Here is a 22,882-nt window from a genome sequence, read left to right on the forward strand (position 1 = left end):
CCCCAGCCTGCTTATTCCCAAACAACAGAAGTGCTGCTCAGCCGCCTGGTCAGCCTCATTATGCTCTTGCCAAAAAGTGCTGAGTCCAGGGGCCGCCCTGGCCCCATGACCTCACCCCTCCTGCCCCAGGCCTCATCCTGTGAGGCTCCCTGGGTGCACAGGCAAGGCCAGGGGTCCAAGCCATCCATAAAGTTATCTTGAGCATCTACCATGCTTGGCATGTAGCCCTAGTGCCAAGGAGTCCAGGGGGCAGATCAACCAGGTTATATTTGGGGGTTGTCTTATCCTCCTTAACGTCTATCATCACCTTCAAATCTAAAAGACCATCTCACCAGACAGTTGATCCACCTGCTCTTGCAATGAGTGCAGGGGCTGAGAGCAGAGGTCATAATCCATGTGCCCAATAGATGAATGCCCTGCAGAAAATGAGACACAGAATTTGCCGCTAAAATGGAGTAAGGAAAAATATTGGGGGAAAACCTTGAATAAATGTGGTCTTTTCCAAATTCAAAGAAAAACATTTTTTATCGGGTATATTTTTCTAAAATCCTTGCTGTTTGTTCCCACAAATCTCTAGGAGAATCTGGCACAAGATGGTATCTGATTTGGAACCATTAATAATATAGTTATTATTTACTGATTCCATTGGGTCCCAAATGCTACCCTAGACACCTTCATCTCCCTTCATCTGACAGCAGTGGGTGAGGTAGGTTAATTATCTGACTTCATGCCAGAAAGGCAGAGTTGCCTGGAGGAAAGGACATAGGCTTTGGGAGTTCCCGTTGTGGCACAGTGGTTAACGAATCTGACTAGGAACCATGAGGTTGCGGGTTCGGTCCCTGCCCTTGCTCAGTGGGTTAACGATCCAGCGTTGCCGTGAGCTGAGGTGTATGTAGGTTGCAGACGCAGCTCGGATCCTGCGTTGCTGTGGCTCTGGCATAGGCTAGTGGCTACAGCTCCGACTGGACCCCTAGCCTGGGAACCTCCATATGCCGCGGGAGCGGCCCAAGAAATAGCAAAAAGACAAAAAAAAAAAAAAAAAAAAAAAAAAAAAGAAAGAAAAAGGATATAGGCTTTGGAGTCAGACAGACATGCATTCTGCTGGGTTCCTTGGCCCATAACTTGGCTGCTCAGAACCTCATTTAACTCGTCTGTAAAATGGGTGCTACAATGATCTGTTTCATGGGGTTGTGGTGAGGATGAAGAAGGCAGTGTCTGCTTCACAGTATTTGCTCTGGAAGCTGTAGTTATTGCTATTAAGGATGAAGAGGAGAGACTCCAACCCAGCTTGGGAGATGAGAATACGAGCTGGTTGCTCTCTTCATCCCCATTCCTGGAGTGCTCCGCTCTGACTTTCCCGGAAAGAGATAGTGGACGGAGTTGGAGCTCCAAAGCCATAACCATCATGAGGCAGGTGAGGCAACCGTTCCAAACAGTGTCAGAGGGGGAATGCTCTAGGATTTGATCAAAAACCACCTTGAGGTGCTACTTGGAAGGTATGATGGTAGCATTGGTGACCAGGTAATCCTTCTCCAGTTTTCTCTGTCTTAAGTTAATTGAGGAAAGTGCATGGAGGACAGGCCAAGGATGCCTATGACTCCAGAAAAACTGGATGGATATTTGTAAATTGTTTGCACAGTGATCCTGACTTTCTGCCTATGTGTTTAGGCTTTTTGAACATAAAAGTCCCATTTTCTTTTTCTTTTTTTTCTTTTCTAGGGCCGCTTCCCACGGCATATGGAGGTTCCCAGGCTAGGGTTGAGTCAGAGCCGTAGCCACCGGCCTACACCAGAGCCACAGCAACACGGGATCCGAGCCACGGCTGCAACCTACACCACAGCTCACGGCAACGCCGGATCCCCAACCCACTGAGCAAGGCCGGGGATCGAACCCACAACCTCATGGTTCCTAGTCGGATTCGTTAACCACTGCGCCACAATGGGAACTCCATAGAAACCCCATTTTCTATAAAAACTAAAAATTGGCTCCGTCTTCATGGTATTAACACTTCAGTAGGGTGTAAAGCTCCCAGATTGAAATGTTGAGAGTGTATTAAGCACAAACACTCTGAGCAGGTCAGTTGTGGCTAGGGTGGTAAGGACTATATTTCAGTTTCATCTCTGCCTTCAGAGTCACACAACTTCATCATTGGATGTCATTCATTCATTTAAAACATATTTATTGAGCTCAGGAGTTATGCCCAGAGCTGAAGATGTAATGATGAACTAGATGAAGCCCTTGCTTTCATAAAGGATGGCATCTAATGGGAGAAGCAGATAAATTAAGCAGTTTCTTTATTTTCAAAAATAACTTTGTTTTGTTTTTGGAATTCCCGTTGTGGTGCAGTGGTTAACGAATCTGACTAGGAACCATGAGGTTGTGGGTTTGGTTCCTGGCCTTGCTCAGTGGGTTAATGATCTGGCGTTGCCACGAGCTGTGGTGTAGGTCGCAGATGCGGCTCGGATCCTGCGTTGCTGTGGCTCTGGTGCAGTCTGGTGGCTATGGCTCCGATGAGACCCCTAGCCTGGGCCCATATGCCACGGGAGCAGCTCAAGAAAAGGCAAAAAGACCAAAAAAAAAAAAAAAAAAAGAAAGAAAGAAAGAAAGAAAGAAAGAAAAGGCAAAAAGACAAAACAACAACAAACTTGGTTTTGATGAAAAAGATGTTCACATGGTTCAAAACTCAAAAGTACAGAAAAGTAAATGATGAAAAGTTTTGTCCTATACCTTAGTCCCAAATGCCTTGGTTTCCCTCTGTGGAGCCCAGTATTTCTAATTCCTAAGTCATTTCTAAGCATGATCAATGCAGTAATCATTAAGTATATGGTGCTAAGAGAGCACTTTGTGGGGGTACCTAAGCCAGTCCAGGGGTTAGAGAATGAATTAATGAACAAATAAGTGTTTCCCTAAGATCCCGATTCTGGTTTGGAAGAAAAGGAAAGGTGAGGAAGAACCACTAGCCATGGATAGCTGGTGACTTAAGCCCTTGCACAGCCACCTGTCGGCCAGAGCAAGTATGATCCCCAAGGCAGTTCTGTTCCTTGCCAGCCATTGATCCAAATGCCACCAATTAATAAAGCAGCAGAAACACCCTGGGGTGGCTCATCATACTTAGTGTCTGACTTGCACATTTGACGTCCATCAACAGATGACTGGATAAAGAAGATGTAATACACACACACACACACACACACACACACACACACAATGGAATACTACTCAGCCATGAAAAACTGTGAAATAATGCCATTTGCATCAACAAAGACAGAATTAGAGATTATCAGACTAAGTGAAGTGAGTCAGAAAGAGAAAAACAAATACCATATGATATCGCTTATATGTGGAATCTAAAATATGGTGCAGGAGTTCCCATTGTGGCTCAGTAAGAACCTGACTAGTATCCATGAGGATGCAGGTTTGATCCCTGGCCTTGCTCAGTGGGTTAAGGATACAGTGTTGCCTCAAGCTGCAGTGTAGGTCACAGATATGGCTCGGATCTGGTGCTGCTATGGCTATGGTGTAGGCTGGCAACTGAAGCTCTGATTTGATCCCTAGCCTGGGAACTTTCACATGCCACAGGTGCAGCCCTAAAAATAAACATAAAATATAATAAAATACAGCATGAATGAACACAACAGAAACAGACTCACAGACATAGAGAACAGACTTGTATTTGCCAAGGGGGAGGGGAGGAGAGTGGGAGAGGGATGGAGTGGGAGTTTGGGGTTAGTGATGCAAATGATTACATATAGAATGGATAAACAAAAAGGTCCTACTGTATAGCACAGGGAACTGTAATCAATATCCTGTGATAAACCATAATGGAAAAGAATATAAAAAAGAATGTATAGGAGTTCCCTGGTGGTTCAAGAGGTTAAGGATCTGGCATTGCCATTGCTGTGGCTTGGGTTCAATCCCTACCCTGGTAATTTCTGCATGCTGGGGGTATGGCCAAAAAGAAGAATGTATGTATGTATGTGTGTGTGTAGGTGTATATATATATATTTTTATGTATAATTGAATCACTTTGCTGTGCAGCAGAAATTAACACAATGAAAATAAACTATACTTCAATTTTTTAAAAAATCAAAAAAAAGTATTATACATTTGGAATGCTCTGCCAAATCTGCGAATACTTGTATATATATCAGAACTTGCCCCCTGATTTTTGTTTCTGGGGAAAGGGGACTCTGACAAACCTTGAGTCACAGGCTGGAGAGCTTGGCAGAGGGATTGAGAGAACTTTACTGGGAAAAATTTCTTCCTCTCTCCAAACTGCAATGAGATTTTCTCCAGTATCTGTCACCAGAAAGAGAGTATGTGAATAAGTAAGGGTTGGACAAGGTTGAGTGACTTGCCAGGTCACCTAGCCAGGAGAGTTGATATTTGAACTCATATCTGCCAGGCTCAGATCCCTCCTCACCCATGACATCCTCCGGCTTCTCACAGTAGCTATGATGCTTGAACTCCCCCTTCAGGGTTCCTGGGGAGGTCCACAATTTCCCACACTACTCTCACCAAGTGCCATGAACTTCCAGAGAGAAATCATTTTACCTGTTAGGGTACTACAGGTATAGAACCTTGGGCCTGCAAGACTGCTAAGGGCCTAAAGCAATATATATAAAAAAATCTCAGGAGTTCCCTAGTGGCCTAGTGGTTAAGGATCTGGCATTGTCACTGCTGTGGCTTGGGTCACTGCTGTGGTGTGGGTTTGATCTTTGGCCTCAGAACTTCTGCATGCCATGGGCACAGCCAAAAAAAACCCCCAAACTCAGAAGATTTATTGGCTCCAAATTTTTAAAAAATTTTTTTAGATTTTTATTGTTTTTAAATTTTATGGCCACACCATGTCATGTGGAAGTTCCCAGGCCAGGGATTGAATCCAAGCCACATCTATGGCAATGCTGGATCCTTTTAACCCACTGCAACAGGCTGGGGATCAATCTTGAACCTCTGTAGCAACCAGAACCACTTCAGTCAGATTCCTAACCCAGTGTGCCACAGCAGGAACACCAACTCCAAATTTTTGAAAGACAACTGCAACGTTAAAGAGTCAATATTTAATAATATAGCTACAGAGAGAGATTCATGTCTACCAGCTGACCATAACTGAGTTCAACTCTTAAACAGTTATACATAAAAATATGGCAATTATAAAGATTACCAAAAATAGTGAATGAATTTTTTTTCTTTCTTTCTTTTTTTTTTTTTTTTTTGGCTTTTTAGGGCTGCACCCACTGCATATGGAAGGTCTCAGGCTAGAGGTCCAATCAGAGCTGGATTGCCGGCCTACACCACAGCCATAGCATTGAGGAATCTGAGCTGCATCTTCAACCTACACCACAGATCACGGCAACACCAGATCCTTAACCCACTGAGCGAGGCCAGGGATTGAACCCGCATCCTCATGGATACTAGTCGGATTCTTTTCCACTGCACCACGACAGCAACTCCCGATTTATTTTTCTTAATAGAGCTCGGAATTGTAATAACCCTTCATATTTTTAGTTTTATTTATTTATTTATATTTGCTTTTTAGGGCCGCACTCATGGCAAATGGAGGTTCCCAGGCTAGGGGTCGAATCAGAGCTACAGCTGCCAGCCTACAGCAACAACCACAGCAACACCAGATCCAACCTGCATCCGCAACCTACACCACAGCTCACGGCAACGCCAGATCCTTAACCCACTGAGGGAGGCCAGGGATCGAACCCCCAACCTCATGGTTCCTAGTTGGATTCGTTTCTGCGGTACCACGACCGGAATTCTGAATCTTTCATATTTTTAAACAACAGCAACACATGTATATCCTGTATGAGAAGTGACGTGCATTTTGCTGTGTTGGATATGACATGGAATCTTAGGAAGGTCCTGGGGTGGTGTGAGGAATCTGGAAAGGCCAGGGGGCAAGTACTCTTGCAGAGACCTGTCCTCACCTCCCAGCTCCTCTGAGAGCAAGTCTGCAGCAGGCAAGGCCTGCATGGCCAGCCTCGCCCACAGCAGTGGGGCCTCTCTGGATTTCTGTATCCCACATTTAAACAAAGCCCTGAGGGATGCCTGTCCAGCAGGCTGAGCCACCAAAGCTCTGGGATCAGGTGAAACAAAAGCAGAGGGAAAGCAGAGTGCTGACAGAGCCAGAGGCCATCAGCCACAGAGCTATAAAAAGCAGAGCCGTAGAGGAAGTGGCACCAGATGGAGACCCAGACTTTGCAGCAGGAGCTGGGTGAGTAAGGCCCTGAGGGGTGCTCTGGTCCTTCTTTCCTTCCCTTGCAGAGGCATGCCCAGAAGGGGGCCCCGTTTTCCTGCCCTGTAGTCACGGCTTCTTAGGATAGCTGGAGAAGACTGGGGAACTCTGGGGGAGGCAGGCTTCTCTTGCCACCCCAAAAGGAGTTACTTACAGGACAATGACCACTGCCCTAGCCATCATAGCTGGGAGGGGACATGGAGCCTCAAGAAATGACCAGCTCCTGGGGCATAGGGAGAAGTGGGGGTGAGCAAGAGCTAGGAAACGCTTATTTGGAGGTTCAGGATGGAAAGATCTGTCAGAGTTTACATGCATCAGTCTCTGGGCCAATACCAGCCAGAGCCAAAGGCCATGAATGGCTGTTGAGAAAACTGATGTACACCTGCCTGTCTTCTTTCTGCCCTGCCTCCCGCCCCCCTTCCCCCTGTTCTTCCTTCCTTTACCTTTCCTATCATCTTTTCTGTCTACCTCACCCCTCTGAGCCTCAGTACCCTCATCTGTAAAATGAAGGTAATGACAGTACTTACCTAATAGGCTCATTGGGAAGATTAAATGTATGAATGCATATAAAGCATATAGAACAGGGCCTGGAAGAGAGTGAGCCATCGTTCAGTGGTAGCTATTGCTGTCATCCTCTTTTCTTCCTCACTTTCCATCAATAGGTCTTTTTCAGTGCCACCCATTCCCCTTCTCAAGCCCTCACCACTGCGACATGTGCTCAGCAACCACTCAGGAGATCCCGGCCCTGCCTTTGAGATGTTCACCCAGGACATATTCAATAGGAACACAGATCAGTACTGTGATGAGTGCTGAAAGTAGGAAAGAAAGCAAGCCGCCATAGGCGGGGAAGGCAGCAAAGGTTCAGGAGGCAAGACCAAGGCTGGTTAGGTCTAGAAGAGAAGTAGGGTGGGAATGTAGCATGACCACGCACAGCCGGTCAATTTGAGGGCTTTGAGGAGCCAGGTGAGAGTGAGACCATGCACTGGCAATATGAGGGGTCAGATGGTCACCAAGGAGTTTCTATTGGGGTACGTGAGACTGAGGCAATGCTGCCACCTGTAGTGGGTGCCTGGAGGCAGGCAAGAGGCTGAGAACTGCATTTATCAAGTGGTCATCATGCCTGTGCAATGCCTTCGCTGCGTTATTGCTACTAATCCTTGTAATAACTCTGCGGGTAGAAGCTTTAACAATGGAAAACAACTGAGGCTCAGCTAGTGACAGGCAGGGCCAGGATCCCAACCAAAGTCTATTTATTGGACTTCAAGCCTCTTTTACTTTCTCCTGTGCTCCTCATCCCCCACCCCAGAGGCCATGTCATTGGTGTGTTTTCTGTCTTCCAGAATCCCTTCCAACCACCAAGATGGCTCAAACTAACCCCATGCCGGGGTCTGTGGGGCCATGGAAGGTAAGCCCATCCCCATCACATGGAAAATCAAGGAATCCATCAGGGCAGGGGGTGTGAGTACTATCAGAGGGTAGGCTCCAGAGCTGTGCTTTTCCATGCAACAGTGGCTGACCAATACAACACCAGTTTTTGTAGGGTAAGGTTCCAAGAAAGTCCAGAGGCTGTCTCAGGAAGGATCTCTCAGGATGCCCCATTTGGATGGAAGAAGGATGATCCTGGAAGCCCATGATGGGTGGGAGATGATATCTAGTTTTCTAGGTCAGCTCTCCTCCACACTGCTAAAATCGTTTTAAAATAAAATAAAGCAGCCCAAATGGCTTATGACAAGGAGAACCTGAGGGCCTCCAAATGAGGAGAGATTGGCCACCAGTTCCCAAATAAATGACTGGACCCTGGTCTCCTGACTCCCAAATGAGGTTGGTTGTAACCATTGCCTGAAGTGGCTGAGCCTCAGCCACTGTTTCCTCCAACACCCTTACCCTCTTCACTGGATCAACTCTGAGTCCAGTTCACAGCTTTGGGAGATGTCCTCTAGCCAGGTTGAAGAGTCAAGTTCTAGTTCAAGGTATGAAAGGAGTTTATCGCAACTCTCCTTTTACACTTTAGGTTTCTGTAGGGAGTATGGCTGGAGAAGCTAATAAATACTCCACAGGGAGCTGCTGGGTCTCCCAGAATCCTCGCCTCTGGGCCACACTTAGGCAGGAAGCATAGTGGAGCAGTTCACAAGTCCTTGGTATGCCCACTGCGCAAGCTAACATTCCTGAGGGACCACTCCTATCATAAACCAATCCCCACACCTCATCCCTAGACTGGGCACCTGAGTACCACTGAACAGTGGTATTAGTTCAAAATCCTTCTTTTTTTTTTTTTAACTTTTTTTTGTCTTTTTGCTATTTCTTGGGCCACTCCCGCAGCATATGGAGGTTCCCAGGCTGGGGGTCAAACCGGAGCTGTAGCCACTGGCCTACGCCAGAGCCACAGCAACTTGAGATCCGAGCCGCGTCTGCAACCTACACCACAGCTCACGGCAACGCCAGATCGTCAACCCACTGAGCAAGGGCAGGGACCGAACCCACAACCTCATGGTTCCTAGTCGGATTCGTTAACCACTGCGCCACGATGGGAACTCCCCCAAAGTCCTTCTTACCCTGTCTACACTGAGAGAGATCTCATCAGGCAACCTGGACTACAGCTAGTGCTGGAAAACAGGGTCCAACATGGGTTAAGATGTTGGTTTTTCTTGATGTACCACATTCTGGCTGTTTCCCTGCTTGATCTTATTTCAGATAACCATCTATGACCAGGAGAACTTCCAGGGCAAGAGGATGGAGTTCACCAGCTCCTGCCCAAATGTCTCTGAGCGCAGTTTTGATAATGTTCGGTCACTCAAGGTGGAGTGTGGCGCGTGAGTATGGACTTCAGCAGAACCTTATTTCTGGTCCTTTCAGACATGTGACCATAAAGGTGGGGATCACGGAAGAAAGATGTTCCCCTGGACTCCAATCATTTCTGGGAGAGAAGCCTCTACACTGAAGTAATCTTAAAAAAAAAAAAAATCACTACATGTGTAATTCAGAAACGCAAACCCAGAAGGAACATGAGGTTCTCAGAGGCTTGGTGGTAGATTTGGGGCAGGGGATTAAGGAAATAATTCCTTATGGTATCATATAATTTATATCAGGGGGTGGGGTACTAACGGTGATCAGTTCTGTGCTTCTGGAGCCCATGAGCTGCTGCCTGGGATTCCCTCAGTAAGCTTTTCTTGCCTACAAAAAACAGTGGGGAAACTATCAAGCAGCAGCCTCTTTATAGCTAACTCACCTTCTGCATGTCCTAGAGCCCGCACTAGTAGCTAGTTTCTCTATGTAGAAAGGAACTCAACTCTAGGATTTGAGAGCCATATTAGTTCCTGGCCAGTCTTCCAGAAGATTCTTGGTGGTGGTTAACCTTCTCAGTGAGGGAGATTCCCTCTTGTCTTCTTATTCTTGGCAGGATAGTTGAGGTCTTTATCATCAGCCTGAAAATACAAAGGCAAGGACTTTTCCTTTGGCCTCAAAAGAACTGGCTGTGCATGTAGATAAGGCTTCCACAAGTTGCTCACCCCCCAAATCAAACTCTTTAACCCCTAAAGTAAAATGGAGTGTCATCAGCAACTGAGACCTGGCTATGAAACACCAATCCAAGGTGTTTTAATTAAATGAGGTACAAGTATATATATAGGTATCCAGGAGAAAGAACCCACAAAATGACAAGGAAATGAGACTAGTCATCCATCAGCTGTCTATTCATCCCTCTGCTTCCTTAGGAAGAAACCAACAGGTTTGGCTGGAGCCAAAGCAATAGTCAGTCACTAGATCCTGAACCTGGAGCTCCAAGTAGAGAGTAAGGTATCTTTGAGAGAAAGGAAATATAACTTTAGACTGACTTTACCAGTGCACATCACTCAGGCCAGTGAAGTACTCTTTCAGTGGATAATCGCCAAATATCCTACTTACAAGCCCGCATAGTGTAGCTGTCAGTTCATTCTCCACTTCTTATGATGTTATCACTTTGTACAGCTTTATTGGAATTGGCTTGATATTTTACCCTATTAACATCTAAAACAAAAGACGCCTTCTCCCTGAGGCCACATAAGCTCTGAATACCATGAACAAACATTGCTTATCTTTGGCAGCTGGGTTGGTTATGAACATACCAGCTTCTGTGGGCAACAATTTGTCCTGGAGAGAGGAGAGTACCCTCGCTGGGATGCCTGGAGCGGGAGTAATGCCTACCACATTGAGCGACTCATGTCCTTCCGCCCCATCTGTTCTGCTGTGAGTCCTTGAAATTTTCATTTCTGCGCATGTATGGGATGGGGCAAGAGAGGGTGCATATGGACTGACACTCATGTTATCTCCCAAAAGTTATGCAGGAATGTGGCAGGAAGAAGGATAAAAGTTTAAAAGAGAAAAGAAAAACCCTACTCCTTCTAAGTCAGCAGTTTGATTTTTCTCCACCATATGGTATTTCCATTAAGCTAAAAGTAGGAGACTTCATGGAGTTCTCTGATGGCACTGTCATTGCTGCGGCTTGGCTTCAATCCCTGCCCAGGGAACTTCTGCATGCCTCAGGTGCTGCCCACCCCCATCCCACCCCCCAAAAAACAAAAATGATCCTGGTATTGAGTAAGCCTTTTCAAATATTCATCTATGTGGGTTTTTTTTTTCTTGATTTTAATTGTTAATGATCTTAATGATGTATTTTTTTACATCTCACCAAAATCCAAGTAGTAGAGAAAGTAACCTCAACAGCTCTAGAACTAAAAAGCATTTCCCTATCTAGATGTGTTGTCACATTTTAACTCCGAATTTTTTTCCCTCTATTGTTTACAGTCAAATGCACGAATCCTAGGTGTATATTCTCATGAGTTTTGAGAAATAAGTATATCCACATAACCAATACTTAATCAATCAAATTCAAAGCAATTCCATTGCCCCGAAAAGTTCCCTGCTCCCTTCCACTTTCTATCACTTTATGTTTTTAATCTTCATAAAAGTTATTCTCCTCCTTCTTAATGCTTGTATAGTCTTCATATCCCCTGGACATTAACTGTGTCCAACACCATACACGCACGCGCACGCACACCACACACACACACACACACAGACTTACTTTTCCTACCAATTTGTGGGATCTTTTTCCACATTAGTATTAATCCTTTGGTTGTTTGTGTTTCAAATATTTTTTCTTGCAGTCATATTTTCTCTCATAGGTCTTTTTTTGTTTCAAATGTATCAGTTATCTGCACATTTTAAATGCTATGGTATTGGAGTTCCTGTCATGGCTCAGTGGTAAAGAATTCGACTAGTATCCATGAAGATGCGGGTTTGATCCCTGGCCTCGCTCAGTGGGTTAAGGATCCGGTGTTGCCATGAGCTGTGGTGCAGGTCACAGACGTGTCTTGGATCCCGAGTTGCTGTGGCTGTGGTGTAGGCTGGCAGCTGCAGCTCCAATTTGACCCCTAGCCTGGAAATTTCCAAATGCCACGAGTGCGACCCAAAAAGACCCTGCCCCCCCCAAAGCTATGGTATTAAATTGGATTAAACAAGATTATGGGTAATTTAAAAAAATCTCTGTATTGCCTAAAATACTTTCACAATTAATGATCATGTACTTCCTTTTGCAGACCAAGAGTTCTGAATTTGAAAAATGTAAAGAATTAGGATGATAGCCTTAACACTGGTACCAAATTAAAAACAATAACAAAAACTTTTCTGCATTATAGAATCATAAGGAGTCTAAGATTACCATCTTTGAGAAAGAAAACTTTATTGGACGCCAGTGGGAAATCTGTGACGACTACCCCTCCTTGCAAGCCATGGGTTGGTTCAACAACGAAGTTGGTTCCATGAAGATACAATGTGGAGCGTAAGTGCAAAAACAGGGTTAGCGAACACTTCAAAAACTCTTGCAGGTGTCAATCTTGTGAATATTATTCCATCAATGGTCATGTCTTATCTCATACATTAATGTGATATTGGTATGACTATTCAAGCTATTAGTAATTTTGAATCGCAAGTTCTTGGTACCAACTGCCACTTAGTATTTCGGCTCCCAGACATTCCTCTGTGGAAGCTCTTATGCTGAACTAATTCTATACATTTTTTCATGTTTAAGTTAATTTTCAACTTGTTGCAGCCTCCTGCTCACAAACGGTGCTTGGCAAATTTAGGATGGTAATTGCTTTCTAAGCCTCAAAGCATTCCATACTATTGTGTTGAGGAGAGGCTCAGGTTTGGGGTGTTGACCAAGTTCCTAACTAGTTTCAATAATCCAATATGTTTTGGATTTTCTAGCTGGGTTTGCTACCAGTATCCTGGATATCGTGGCTATCAGTATATCTTGGAATGTGACCATCATGGAGGAGACTATAAACACTGGAGAGAGTGGGGTTCTCATGCCCAGACTTCCCAGATTCAATCGATTCGCCGTATCCAACAGTAGTGGATTAAAAGCTCCAAGTAAGAATTCCTCAGGCATGAGACCTTGCTAAGTAATCTAGAATGAGTTTTATGTTCTGCTCAGACATTGCTTCCAAATGTTAGCTGCCGATATCCACAATAAATGTCATTAAAAAAAAAATTTTGTAGACTGAACTAACTACCATGATTTATACAAATCACATTTATATGGCTGAGATAAGCATCGATAAAACTCCACAAGTTCCCTTCTATGTCCTTGTAAGTCACTTACCAGGCCAAGGACAATGATTCCCTATTTCAAAGAACACTACAGCATAAAACCCAAGTATATTAGTCTATAGTGACAGACATACTTTTGGCATATGTGTTTGAATCTTTTCTCATCTCTTACTCTAATGCTGCTTTTTTTCACTTTGTGACATATCAATGCTAAGCAAACTTAGGAAGTTTTTCAAATATGTACTGCCATATTCCTTAACTGCTGAGCTCAATGTCATGCCAAAAGCAAGGATAGCTGCTCTCACAGCTGATTTTTCCATACACACGCCAATTCTAAGAACCTTAATAACCTCAGGATTTTAAAAAATCATGACATGTGATCATGCTCTATTTAAGACAAATTTGTATATTTGACCCTGTGAAAACATATCATTATCAACTTCACAATCTTAACTTAGTTTTCAGTAAACTCTGCAAAAATTAAGGCACACAAAAGATGATTACACAAACACCTCGGAAACTTTAAAATTTTTTATTCAACAATGTACACTTATTGTCTCTTAATTTGATCTACAAATTTCTCAAGTTTTTTCTGATAAAATAAGTAAATCTGGGTATGGATGTAGAGTGTAATTTATATTTTTAAAACACTGAACATGAAGTAAGACATCAATAAAGGAAGATCATTGTGTAACTGACACTTCCTCAGAATCCATGACATTAGAAACGGCTATGGCAAATACCTAAGCATTTAGCAAAAAGCAAAATTTCTGGCCACTGTTCTTTTATCTAGAAAAGGCCTATCTTTTTGAATGGGCAAAACAACACTAAAAAGACCTTAAGTGGGAGAGGGAGGGAAAAACATCCTATAATGTAACTGTAGCCCAGTATTCTTTCCCCAGATTAAGATGTAACTCAGCTCCTAAGTGCTGATGCACCCAAGACACAGAAATTACTCTGCTTTTTAAACATGTGAACTACTGACAGATGCTGAGGAGTAGTCAGTCATCAAGGATGCTACACTCCTGCATTCATGCCTTTTAAGGCCATGCATCATGGGCCACCTTTCACATCTTGACTAGCAGACTTAGTTTTTAACTGTCACTTTCAGTGGAGATACAGAAGGGTTTTTGCTGTATTTTCAGTCAACCACATACATCCAGACACACCTGATGATAGTGAAGTAATTTTCTTCTACATATAGGAGAAAGCTATAAAATGGAAATGTTTCTTTTATATATAAGAGCAAGGGGAAAATACCATTAGCATTATCTCTACTTAAATGTATTAGCCTCTTCTACAAAGGTCCTGAAGAGAATACAAAACAATCTTTTAATAGATGATTTGACAAAACCTGCCCAGTACATCTACACAATCTTTTAAGTACACAAACATGTGAAGTAAAGCTATTTAATACATGCAGACTGCAGCAATTAAACCAAATCAGACCAATTCCTAAACCTGTTCTAATCAGCTTGGACAGTTTTTAAAAAGATACATATTATCTTTAAAATAACCTGTGCTTTGATCTTCAAACAACTGAATACTTCTAATCTCAAGTCATTCATTCAGTAAGCCAAATTTATGCTAAAGCAAAGGTTAAAAAATGTTATCCTACCTTTAAACCAGGTTTAAGACATAAAACTATCACAGAACTCCATGTAGCAAAGGTCCTTCCTTCATTTCAGTTTCAATTACTTCCCATTTCTATTTGATCAAATAACCCAAAATTTCACTGAAGAATATCCAAGTTTGTAAAGCTGATAAAACTGCCCTGTTTCAAAAAAAAAAAAAAGCCCTTTAGTAGATACAAGTCAATGTCTCATTAAAATCTGTATTATTAAAATAGGTGCCAATTTTCCTCTTCTAGTTCCATTGATGAACTAGCCCAGAACTATAACTTTGAGCCATGTTTCTTAAGATGGTAAAACTAAGAGCAGCAAAGTAATAATAGGTCACTTTTGGTAATGACACACAAATTAAACTTTCAAAACATGTGCATAGCTTTATTCATCTACTTAGATCTAACCTTTTCATGGAGCTTCAGCAAAATTCGAGTGTGCAAAATGCATTTCTAAAACGTAATGCAAGCAAAGCTTTTCACATTTACACTGGCAGGAAATACAGAGAAACTAACAAGTCACAGTAGGGAGAGTTCAGATTTTTTTTTTTAATGACAAGAATTGCACAGTTCATTATTTTGAGACAATTGTTGCAGACATAAATATTTAAAAATTTCTAAGCAAGGTGCTTTAACAATAAATTTTTTTTCAAGTTGGAAAGAGCCAATAACTTGGATCATAGCTCATACAGAATTCCAAATTAAAGTGGACTCCATTATCTCCCTAGATTTTGCAAACAATGCTTTTTATAACACTTTATAACACTAAAGGAAACAGCAAGCCAAAACTTTTTTCAAAGCACACAAGAAATGGTGTCATCACATTACTTGAAGGTGCTGAAAGGGGAGGAAAGGAAGTGAAGAATCCTTTTACTATTTCCCACTACAGAACAGCCACTAACAGACTAAGAACAACAACAACAAAAAAAATTAAAAAAACCAAAAAAGTAAATCAAATCACTTCCCCAGTTTATAAAATAGTTCCAGTTTGTGACAAGATCTATAACTTTTAACAGAGAGCACCAGTTGGGCGATAGAATGAGCATTTCATACTGCATAAAAATTAGTGAGGTGGTAAGAACCATCAACTATCTCAGGCATTATTACATGGCCTTTCCAAATTTTTTTTAATATACATGCAAGGCACATTGATACAAAAATAGATCTCTGGCCAACAAATATATTAAGTAAGCAAATTAAAATTTTGGCTTTGCAATATTGGCAACATCAAAATATAATCAGATAGCTTTGGACCACATCTTTCTCATACTCCTCCACCCCATTTGGTGTTTCCTCCATCATATTGGGTTCAATCTCCTTCAAGTTTTGAGTATGTGCTTGAGAAACGACTTTTCCTCTTGTCAAGTAGCATTCCTACTAAGGTTTATCTTTGCTAAGTAAAAATACACTACAGAAGCAGAATAGCTGATTTTGATTGATTTGATTAAACTGAGTTGGATTGGCTTGGAGCAGCATTTCTCCTCTGCATACAAACAAAAAGTCCCCAGTTTAACATTGTAGACAAATATTTTTTTTCTAAAAGATCAGTAACAAACCAATCAATGATACTACTTCCTGCCATTCTTCCCAACTCCTCTTAATGAGGCAGAGAGGGAATAACAGAAGCAAAATTAGGATTTAAAAGATTTTCAGCAGAAGACATTTTTTAAGGCCAAAAAGTATATTATTAACAGAATTTGTATTTTTCTAAGTTAATGTCCTTCATAGGCCAATACCATAAATAATTATTTGTACTGATTCTCTCCCAATAATTTTTAAATTCATTCACTTTTGTTAGTGGCTGTGCTACAGGAAAGGTATCAAAGCAACCTATAAAGGTATGGTATATAGTTACATAAAAAGTGCATCACATTCTTGATTTTTCAGTTTCTCATAGCAGCAGCAGGATTAATCCAAGACAGAAAATAGTTGTATTTTCATCCTAAAAATGCAACAATAGCTAATGAAATGTATTTAATATCATGAAAAGATCCTCCTCTATAGAGGATAAATGAAACATAAGAGACAAACAGGGGCATACTAAAGGCATTCATTCATATTTACATATTAAAACCACTTTTGTTAACACCAAATCTTTACACCTAGTGAATAATTATTTAATAAAGCAGACATTACTGAAGCAGTATCCACTTTTGGAGCCTTTGTTTAGCACCTGAGGAAAAAAAACAGTATATGGAAAGCTATACAATTCACCTCAAGTTGGTTTGTTGGTCTATAGAGTAAAATTCTGATATGCAATCAAAGTGAAACTGAACTTGGAAAATGTTTGTAGCTATTTTAATAAGGCTGTAGAAAAGGGATACTGCAATATTATAAAATGGCTTTAGAACTCTGGACATAAAACAAAATTTTATGGATAAACAGGGAAGTCTGAATCAGCAATCCCACAAGTGAGGATGACTTTCGTAGGTTTCTGGCTGATAATTACTATTTGACACTCCCAGTAATGCAAAAGCAACATACCATTCATGCTTCACTGGGAATTTTCATTGTGCAGACAAATTAAAACTATTCATAAGATCCTTCTCAAGTAGCAATATGGCGTGAAATTTAAAACAGTAAAGCAGTGCTTTTGAGTGAAGCCAATGATTGATTCATCATTCTTTAAACCAGCTCAGGGTGGTCCTGGTTCTCACACATGTATATTTGAAAAGTAACACTTTAAGACACTTAAAGCAGAAGCTCATCTTTCTCACTATAAAAGAATCCTGGTGCTCTGTCAGTTAATTACATTAATGGAAATAACATCAATATTAAGAACTAATTGATAACCTAATGAATTTCTGCAAACAGAGCAGCTATTACTCTTCTAGTCTTGTCCTCTGCCTCTCCCATTTACACGAATACCAACACTTGGCCAGGGTGGCGGCAGGGGGTGGGGGAAGAGATGAGCAAATTCTACCCTTCCTTTTAAAATCCAACAGAAAATTAAAAGATACTGCCTGATCAGAATCTACAAGGAACAACAGACTTCAGCATAACATCTGTCCCACTATAGCATCTGTTCACATAGTGAGTACAGGGATCATGTGTTATTTGAGGACAGGACAGTGGCAAAACTATACTTGTAATTCTTGGAAATTGGACTTCTTAATCTATTTCTCTTGAGAAAGAAAGCCTTGAAGGAAATGACTTCCTCTCTATTTAGCACAATTTAAAAACAAGTAAAATCTTCCAAATTTCCTTGCCATTTGGTACATGACATGTAACTTCACACTAAATGGCTTTTGTGTATTTAAAAAGTGTACAGCAATAAAATAAACCACTAGATGCTTCAAACTGGGTTAGCAACAAGCCTAACAACCAAGCAAAAAATACTGCTGCTATGTGATGTTTTGTAAAGAAACACATTTCGTATTGTGGACAACACTCAAAACTGAGGTTTGTCATATTTTCCCTAGAAATCCTTATTTAAAAAAACAATGCAGCACTTTTTTTCCTTTATAAAGTTTTTGCAGATTCTGTGATGATTAGGTAAGCACATGATTAAGGAGAACAGTAAAATCTAAACCTCTCCAGCCATTTATTTCAAGGAAAAACAAACTGGCATTAACAAATTCCTACTTATTGTCTATCCCTTCCTAAAAAGTAAAGAAGGGCTAACTACAGATGCTGTAAATACACTGTATTTGAAAGCTCAATACTAAGGTCAGAGGAAAGGCTATGGAATTAATTTCAGTTCAGCAAGTGGGGTGAATGAAGAGAAAGATAAATACACCCTGTCTTCTGTGGGGAATTATTCAAGACATCTATGAGAGTGGTATGTGACACAGAAGCCTACAATCAAGACAGATTTAAAAAGGAATCTTCACCCATAATTAGTATCTTCATAGCTATTAAAAAAATAGGTCATGATTTCATTCTTAGTGCCATTTTTCAAATACTACCCTTTTAAGGATTAAAACCACCTGACTTTATTCCATGTAATGAAAACAAATGGCACAAAATAAATACAAGTTCATTCTCTGAATACTAATATAATGTCTTACACACATTCATTTACTAACTTTTAATATCTCCTCGCACATACAAGCACACAACACACACATACAACACACACACACACCTTTTCAGTCTTTATAATGGAGGGATGTTAAAAATCCCCTCTAGACTGTATTTGGTTTATGCTACAGTACTAATACTCTGAGTCGAAGAAAAATTCTTTATACCAAACAATAACACATCAATGTTATTTAAATATGCTAAATTAATCACAGCTGGAGTTTAGAAGTTTACACAAAATAATCAGAAAACAGATCAACTCTTAAGTTTTTTTTTTTTTTTTTTTTTTTTTAATAAGTGCTCTGTAAGGAATTGTGTGAGGACCTAAGAAGATTGCGACAAGTAGAGTTAAGTGTTACCAAACAGCACAAAGGAAATAACGTCCCAAAGTCCTGCTTGTACCTAGGCAAGTAAGTCCATTAACCCAATGCCCCCAAAATACTGATAGTTAATATAATGGGGCACCAGGCTTCCCAGAAGGTTAAGAGACATCCCTAACTCTATACCTCTAATGATATAATCAGGGAAATTCCAGTGGGGAAATCAAAGTGAAATGTTGCATTGTTTCATTTAGAAGTGAGACTCAAAGACCTTTGGACAAACAGAGAAGGGATACATTCTCTTTTTGGCTTCTCTAAACATGGAGGCCTGAGGGATATATGGAAGGGAAGTAGGAAAGCAACAACTGCTTTTGAAAGGTATTTTAAAGTAAGTGTTGCTTCTAGATTAAAATGTCAGATGGAGGTTGTTTCTTTTTCTTTTAAAATATATATTCATTCAACCTCTGTATGTCACTAACCCAGAAAGTTTCTTGTGAGTCGTGAGACAGAAGAGCTTTCAAATTCTAGGCAAGCAAAACAGATGTTTAAAAAAAAGAGGGGGACGGGGGAGGGAGAGAATCTGGCCCTAAGGCGACAAGTGGTTACACAAGGCAATTGAACACACAGAACTTTAAAACCTATAAAACAAACTGGAGCCTTTTTTTTTTCCTTTAATCAACCTTGTATCTTTTTTTTTTTAACCTTTTGAAAATTTTTATTTAAAAAAAAAAAACACAAAAACACAGACTTCTTTCACTTCAGTATGTGGTATGATGCATTTTCCAGTTTGTTCAATGCTTTAAAGCTCAAGGATGCCTCTGCTTTCAATTGTACATGGGCCTGAAGCATCCTAGCTTTTGGCAAGCAGGCAGGAGACTCAACAAAAATCAAAATAAGAACAAGGCAGACTAAATGCAGGGCACATCTGTAAACATATTATACATTTGAAAATTACAATATTCGTAAAAGTGATACAGTTTACAGGTGAAATGAAACTATCTGGAACTGGCCTACCACAAGTTTCTGAACCTGGACTGATACAATAAGTTATTATTATATATATATATATATTATGTATAAAAGTTTTGTTTACATCAAGTGGAATTGGCAATCCATGCTTATACTTTTAAAATCTAAGCAGGGCAGAAATCCAGACTATAAAGATATTTTCTCTACTCTATGCTGAGTCCAACAGCTTCTTTTACAATCTACTTGTTAAAAGCCTCAAATAATCAACAAAATAAGAAAACTCATCCATACTACAGTCACTCAAAACTGGACATTTCTTAAGCGATAGGGTTGAGCAAAAGTAGTTACTTTTCCCCAAATACCCCTGGGGATCCAGTCTACTTTTATTAGAAGACTACACCTCTCTCTATAAATGCCCTGCTATTTTAACCTGTACTTGACATACATGGATATACTAATTTCTGTATGTGTGTGTGTGTGTGTGTGTGTGTGTGTGTGTGTGTGTGTGTGTGAGAGAGAGAGAGAGAGACGCGGTGCTAGGTCAGGCCAGAGAACTTGTTTTTATGCCACTAACATCACCCAATCTTAAATTGGACCCTCAGTTTCTGCACACACAAAAAAATTTATTTTAGCATGCTATATACAAGCTGCAGTGCAACAGGATGGTAATGTGATGATAAGACAGGGCTAATGCTCTTCTCTGCCCAAAAGAAAATTTCCAGAATTTCACATTATTTTCCTTAAAAAACCCATTTGCTCTAGTAATAAAATATATTTATTAAGATATAATTAGAAGCTAATAAGCTCAGAAGTATAGTTTGCATGAAAACACACCTTCTATAAGTAGGGTTTATTTACCTCCTCACTGGCTAAAAACAAGAAGTTTTATAGTTTTCATGGACTTTTTTTCTTCCCCTTTTAGATATTTCTAAAAAACTAAAAGAGAATTTACAGAAAGGTACAGAGGTTTCTCTTCAGATGTTTGATGAAAACAAGAAAATAGCACATTTAGTGTTAGTGACAGAGAGCAAGTCTGGAGCACCTACAGTTGAAAAGCAGAATATATTTTTGCTCCCACTTATACAATTACATTAATATGGGCATAGGAGTATTTTTCCATATTAAACATCTAAAGCCAATTGTTTGTTCTGTAACTTTTCTTTAAATTGCGCTCATGGATTCTTTACTTATTAAAGTCCAATATGTAATCAAAGCCAAGTGAACTAAGTACCACCAACTATTCCAGAATTATAGAACTTCAATGCCCTCCCCTACCCCCACCCCACAAAAAATAAAAGGAAAGAAAGAAAATATTTCCCCAACATCCCAAAGAGGCTGCTTAACTCCTGGCAAGACATGCAAACCATATTCGCTAAAAAAAATTACACCCCTGCAAATTTCAAGGCATTTATCCAGCATTCTCGCAGGGTTCAAAGTATAACCAAAAGATCAAGGGAGGAGTGGGGGAAAATGTTGAATCATTCTGGGTTCCCCGTGATTAGTGTATCACTTTAGTCACAGAACAAGATACAGGGATCTTTTAAGTGGATTTGCCTTTCCGGTGGGTCATTTGTTGCCCAAGTTGATGACAGCAGGAACTTTAGAACCACGCTTGTTAATAAGTCCATATTCATTAATCACTTGCATTCACACTTAAAAAACAAAAACAAAAGAAAAAAGAACAAAACTACTCAGTACCGGAGATTAAATAACCATGTGTAGTCTCTTGAAATAAATTTGATTCCTTAAGAAGTCTAATTACTTTCAGTTGCCTTTTTTAAATAACTATATATATATATATGTATATATATATATTTGTATATATTATCCTGTGATTCTACTTATGGTTCCTCTGCTGCGTTGAAGATCTAGGAGCATAAAAGCCTTGTGTCCCCCATGAACGGTGGCTCTAATGCTGCAGAAAGGTTACAAATAGGCAGTCTGGTCCTTCATTGATCTGGACTATCCATGGCTTCATTGTAAGTGATTATCCTTTTGGGATCTGGAGGGAAGGTTAAAAAATAGATACATAAATAAAAACAAGGTCTGCAATCCCCAAATACCCACGTTCAAAAAACAAATCCCAAATAACATCATCATTGAAATGGCCCTTTTCACTACAAAACACAATTTATTTATTTATTTATTTATTTTTTGTCTTTTTGCCATTTCTTGGGCCGCTCCCACAGCATATGGAGTTTCCTAGGCTAGGGGTCGAATCAGAGCTGTAGCTGCCAGCCTACGCCAGAGCCACAGCAACGCGGGATCCGAGCCGCGTCTGCAACCTATACCACAGCTCCCGGCAACGCCGGATCATTAACCCACTGAGCAAGGCCAGGGACCGAACCTGCAACCTCATGGTTCCTAGTCGGATTCGTTAACCACTGCGCCATGACAGGAACTCCCTGCCCCTTAGTTTTTAATACTAAATAAACTTAGATTTATTTTCTTCTGTTTTTCTCAGCAAAATGAAGTCAAAATTTATTTTAACCAGTGTGGACTGTCTAGTAAGGAATTGTTCAAATAACACCTATCACCAAAAACTTCAGATTAAATTAAGTTTGGCAAAACTACCAGTTCAGTCCTAATTATGACTTTCTAATTTCCCATAGCATCACCAGACTTTATTCTCAGCAATAGCAAAAACCTGTGGATATCCTAGGTTCAGGTAAAAAGAGTCAAAATGCGTATGGGCAAAAGACTCCGTTATTTTAAATTCCTATTATTTACCTGTATATGCCCCCCTCTACTGAAGAGCAATGATTTTATTATGTCTACCTACCCCAAGAACTTTTTTTTGGTTGCACCCTTGGCATGCAGAACTTCTTGGGCCAGGAATCAAATCTCCTGGGGACCAAAGGAGTGACAAAGCCAGGCCCTTATCCTGCTGAGCCACCAGGGAACTCCTTCCTTCCCCCAAGAACTTTTTTAAGGTACACATGCTTTAATAAAAAATAGGAAAGCAATAAAACTTGTCATCTAAAAGTAAAGTATAGCCTAAAAATAATACTGAAGAACTCAAGCTCACCTCAGGCTAAGAGTTAATCTTAGTACAGAAACAATATCATCTACTAGCAACTTGTCATGAAGATAATGCCCATTAACAGTTAATAGCCA

The 22,882-nt window shown here is 40.6% G+C and overlaps 2 protein-coding genes across 2 annotated transcripts in view; one reads left to right on the plus strand and one right to left on the minus strand.

Annotated features, from left to right (window-relative positions):
• On the plus strand, positions 5,714–12,773 carry CRYBA1 (crystallin beta A1). Its single transcript, XM_021067510.1, has 5 exons — positions 5,714–7,649; positions 8,936–9,054; positions 10,324–10,465; positions 11,917–12,059; positions 12,488–12,773. The coding sequence occupies exons 1-5, from the start codon at positions 7,605–7,607 to the stop codon at positions 12,633–12,635; spliced, it is 597 nt and encodes a 198-aa protein (XP_020923169.1). The 5' UTR covers positions 5,714–7,604; the 3' UTR covers positions 12,636–12,773.
• The window catches only part of NUFIP2 (NUFIP2, FMR1 interacting protein 2), a 32,901-nt gene continuing 23,368 nt past the window's right edge, over positions 13,350–22,882 (minus strand). Inside the window, exon 4 of the mRNA XM_021067508.1 lies at positions 13,350–21,767. Within this exon, the coding sequence (XP_020923167.1) occupies positions 21,715–21,767 (53 nt within the window). The 3' untranslated portion in view covers positions 13,350–21,714. The remainder of the gene's footprint in view (positions 21,768–22,882) is intronic.

The sequence above is a fragment of the Sus scrofa genome, chromosome 12, assembly GCF_000003025.6.
Source record: "Sus scrofa isolate TJ Tabasco breed Duroc chromosome 12, Sscrofa11.1, whole genome shotgun sequence".
Taxonomy (NCBI): domain Eukaryota; kingdom Metazoa; phylum Chordata; class Mammalia; order Artiodactyla; family Suidae; genus Sus; species Sus scrofa.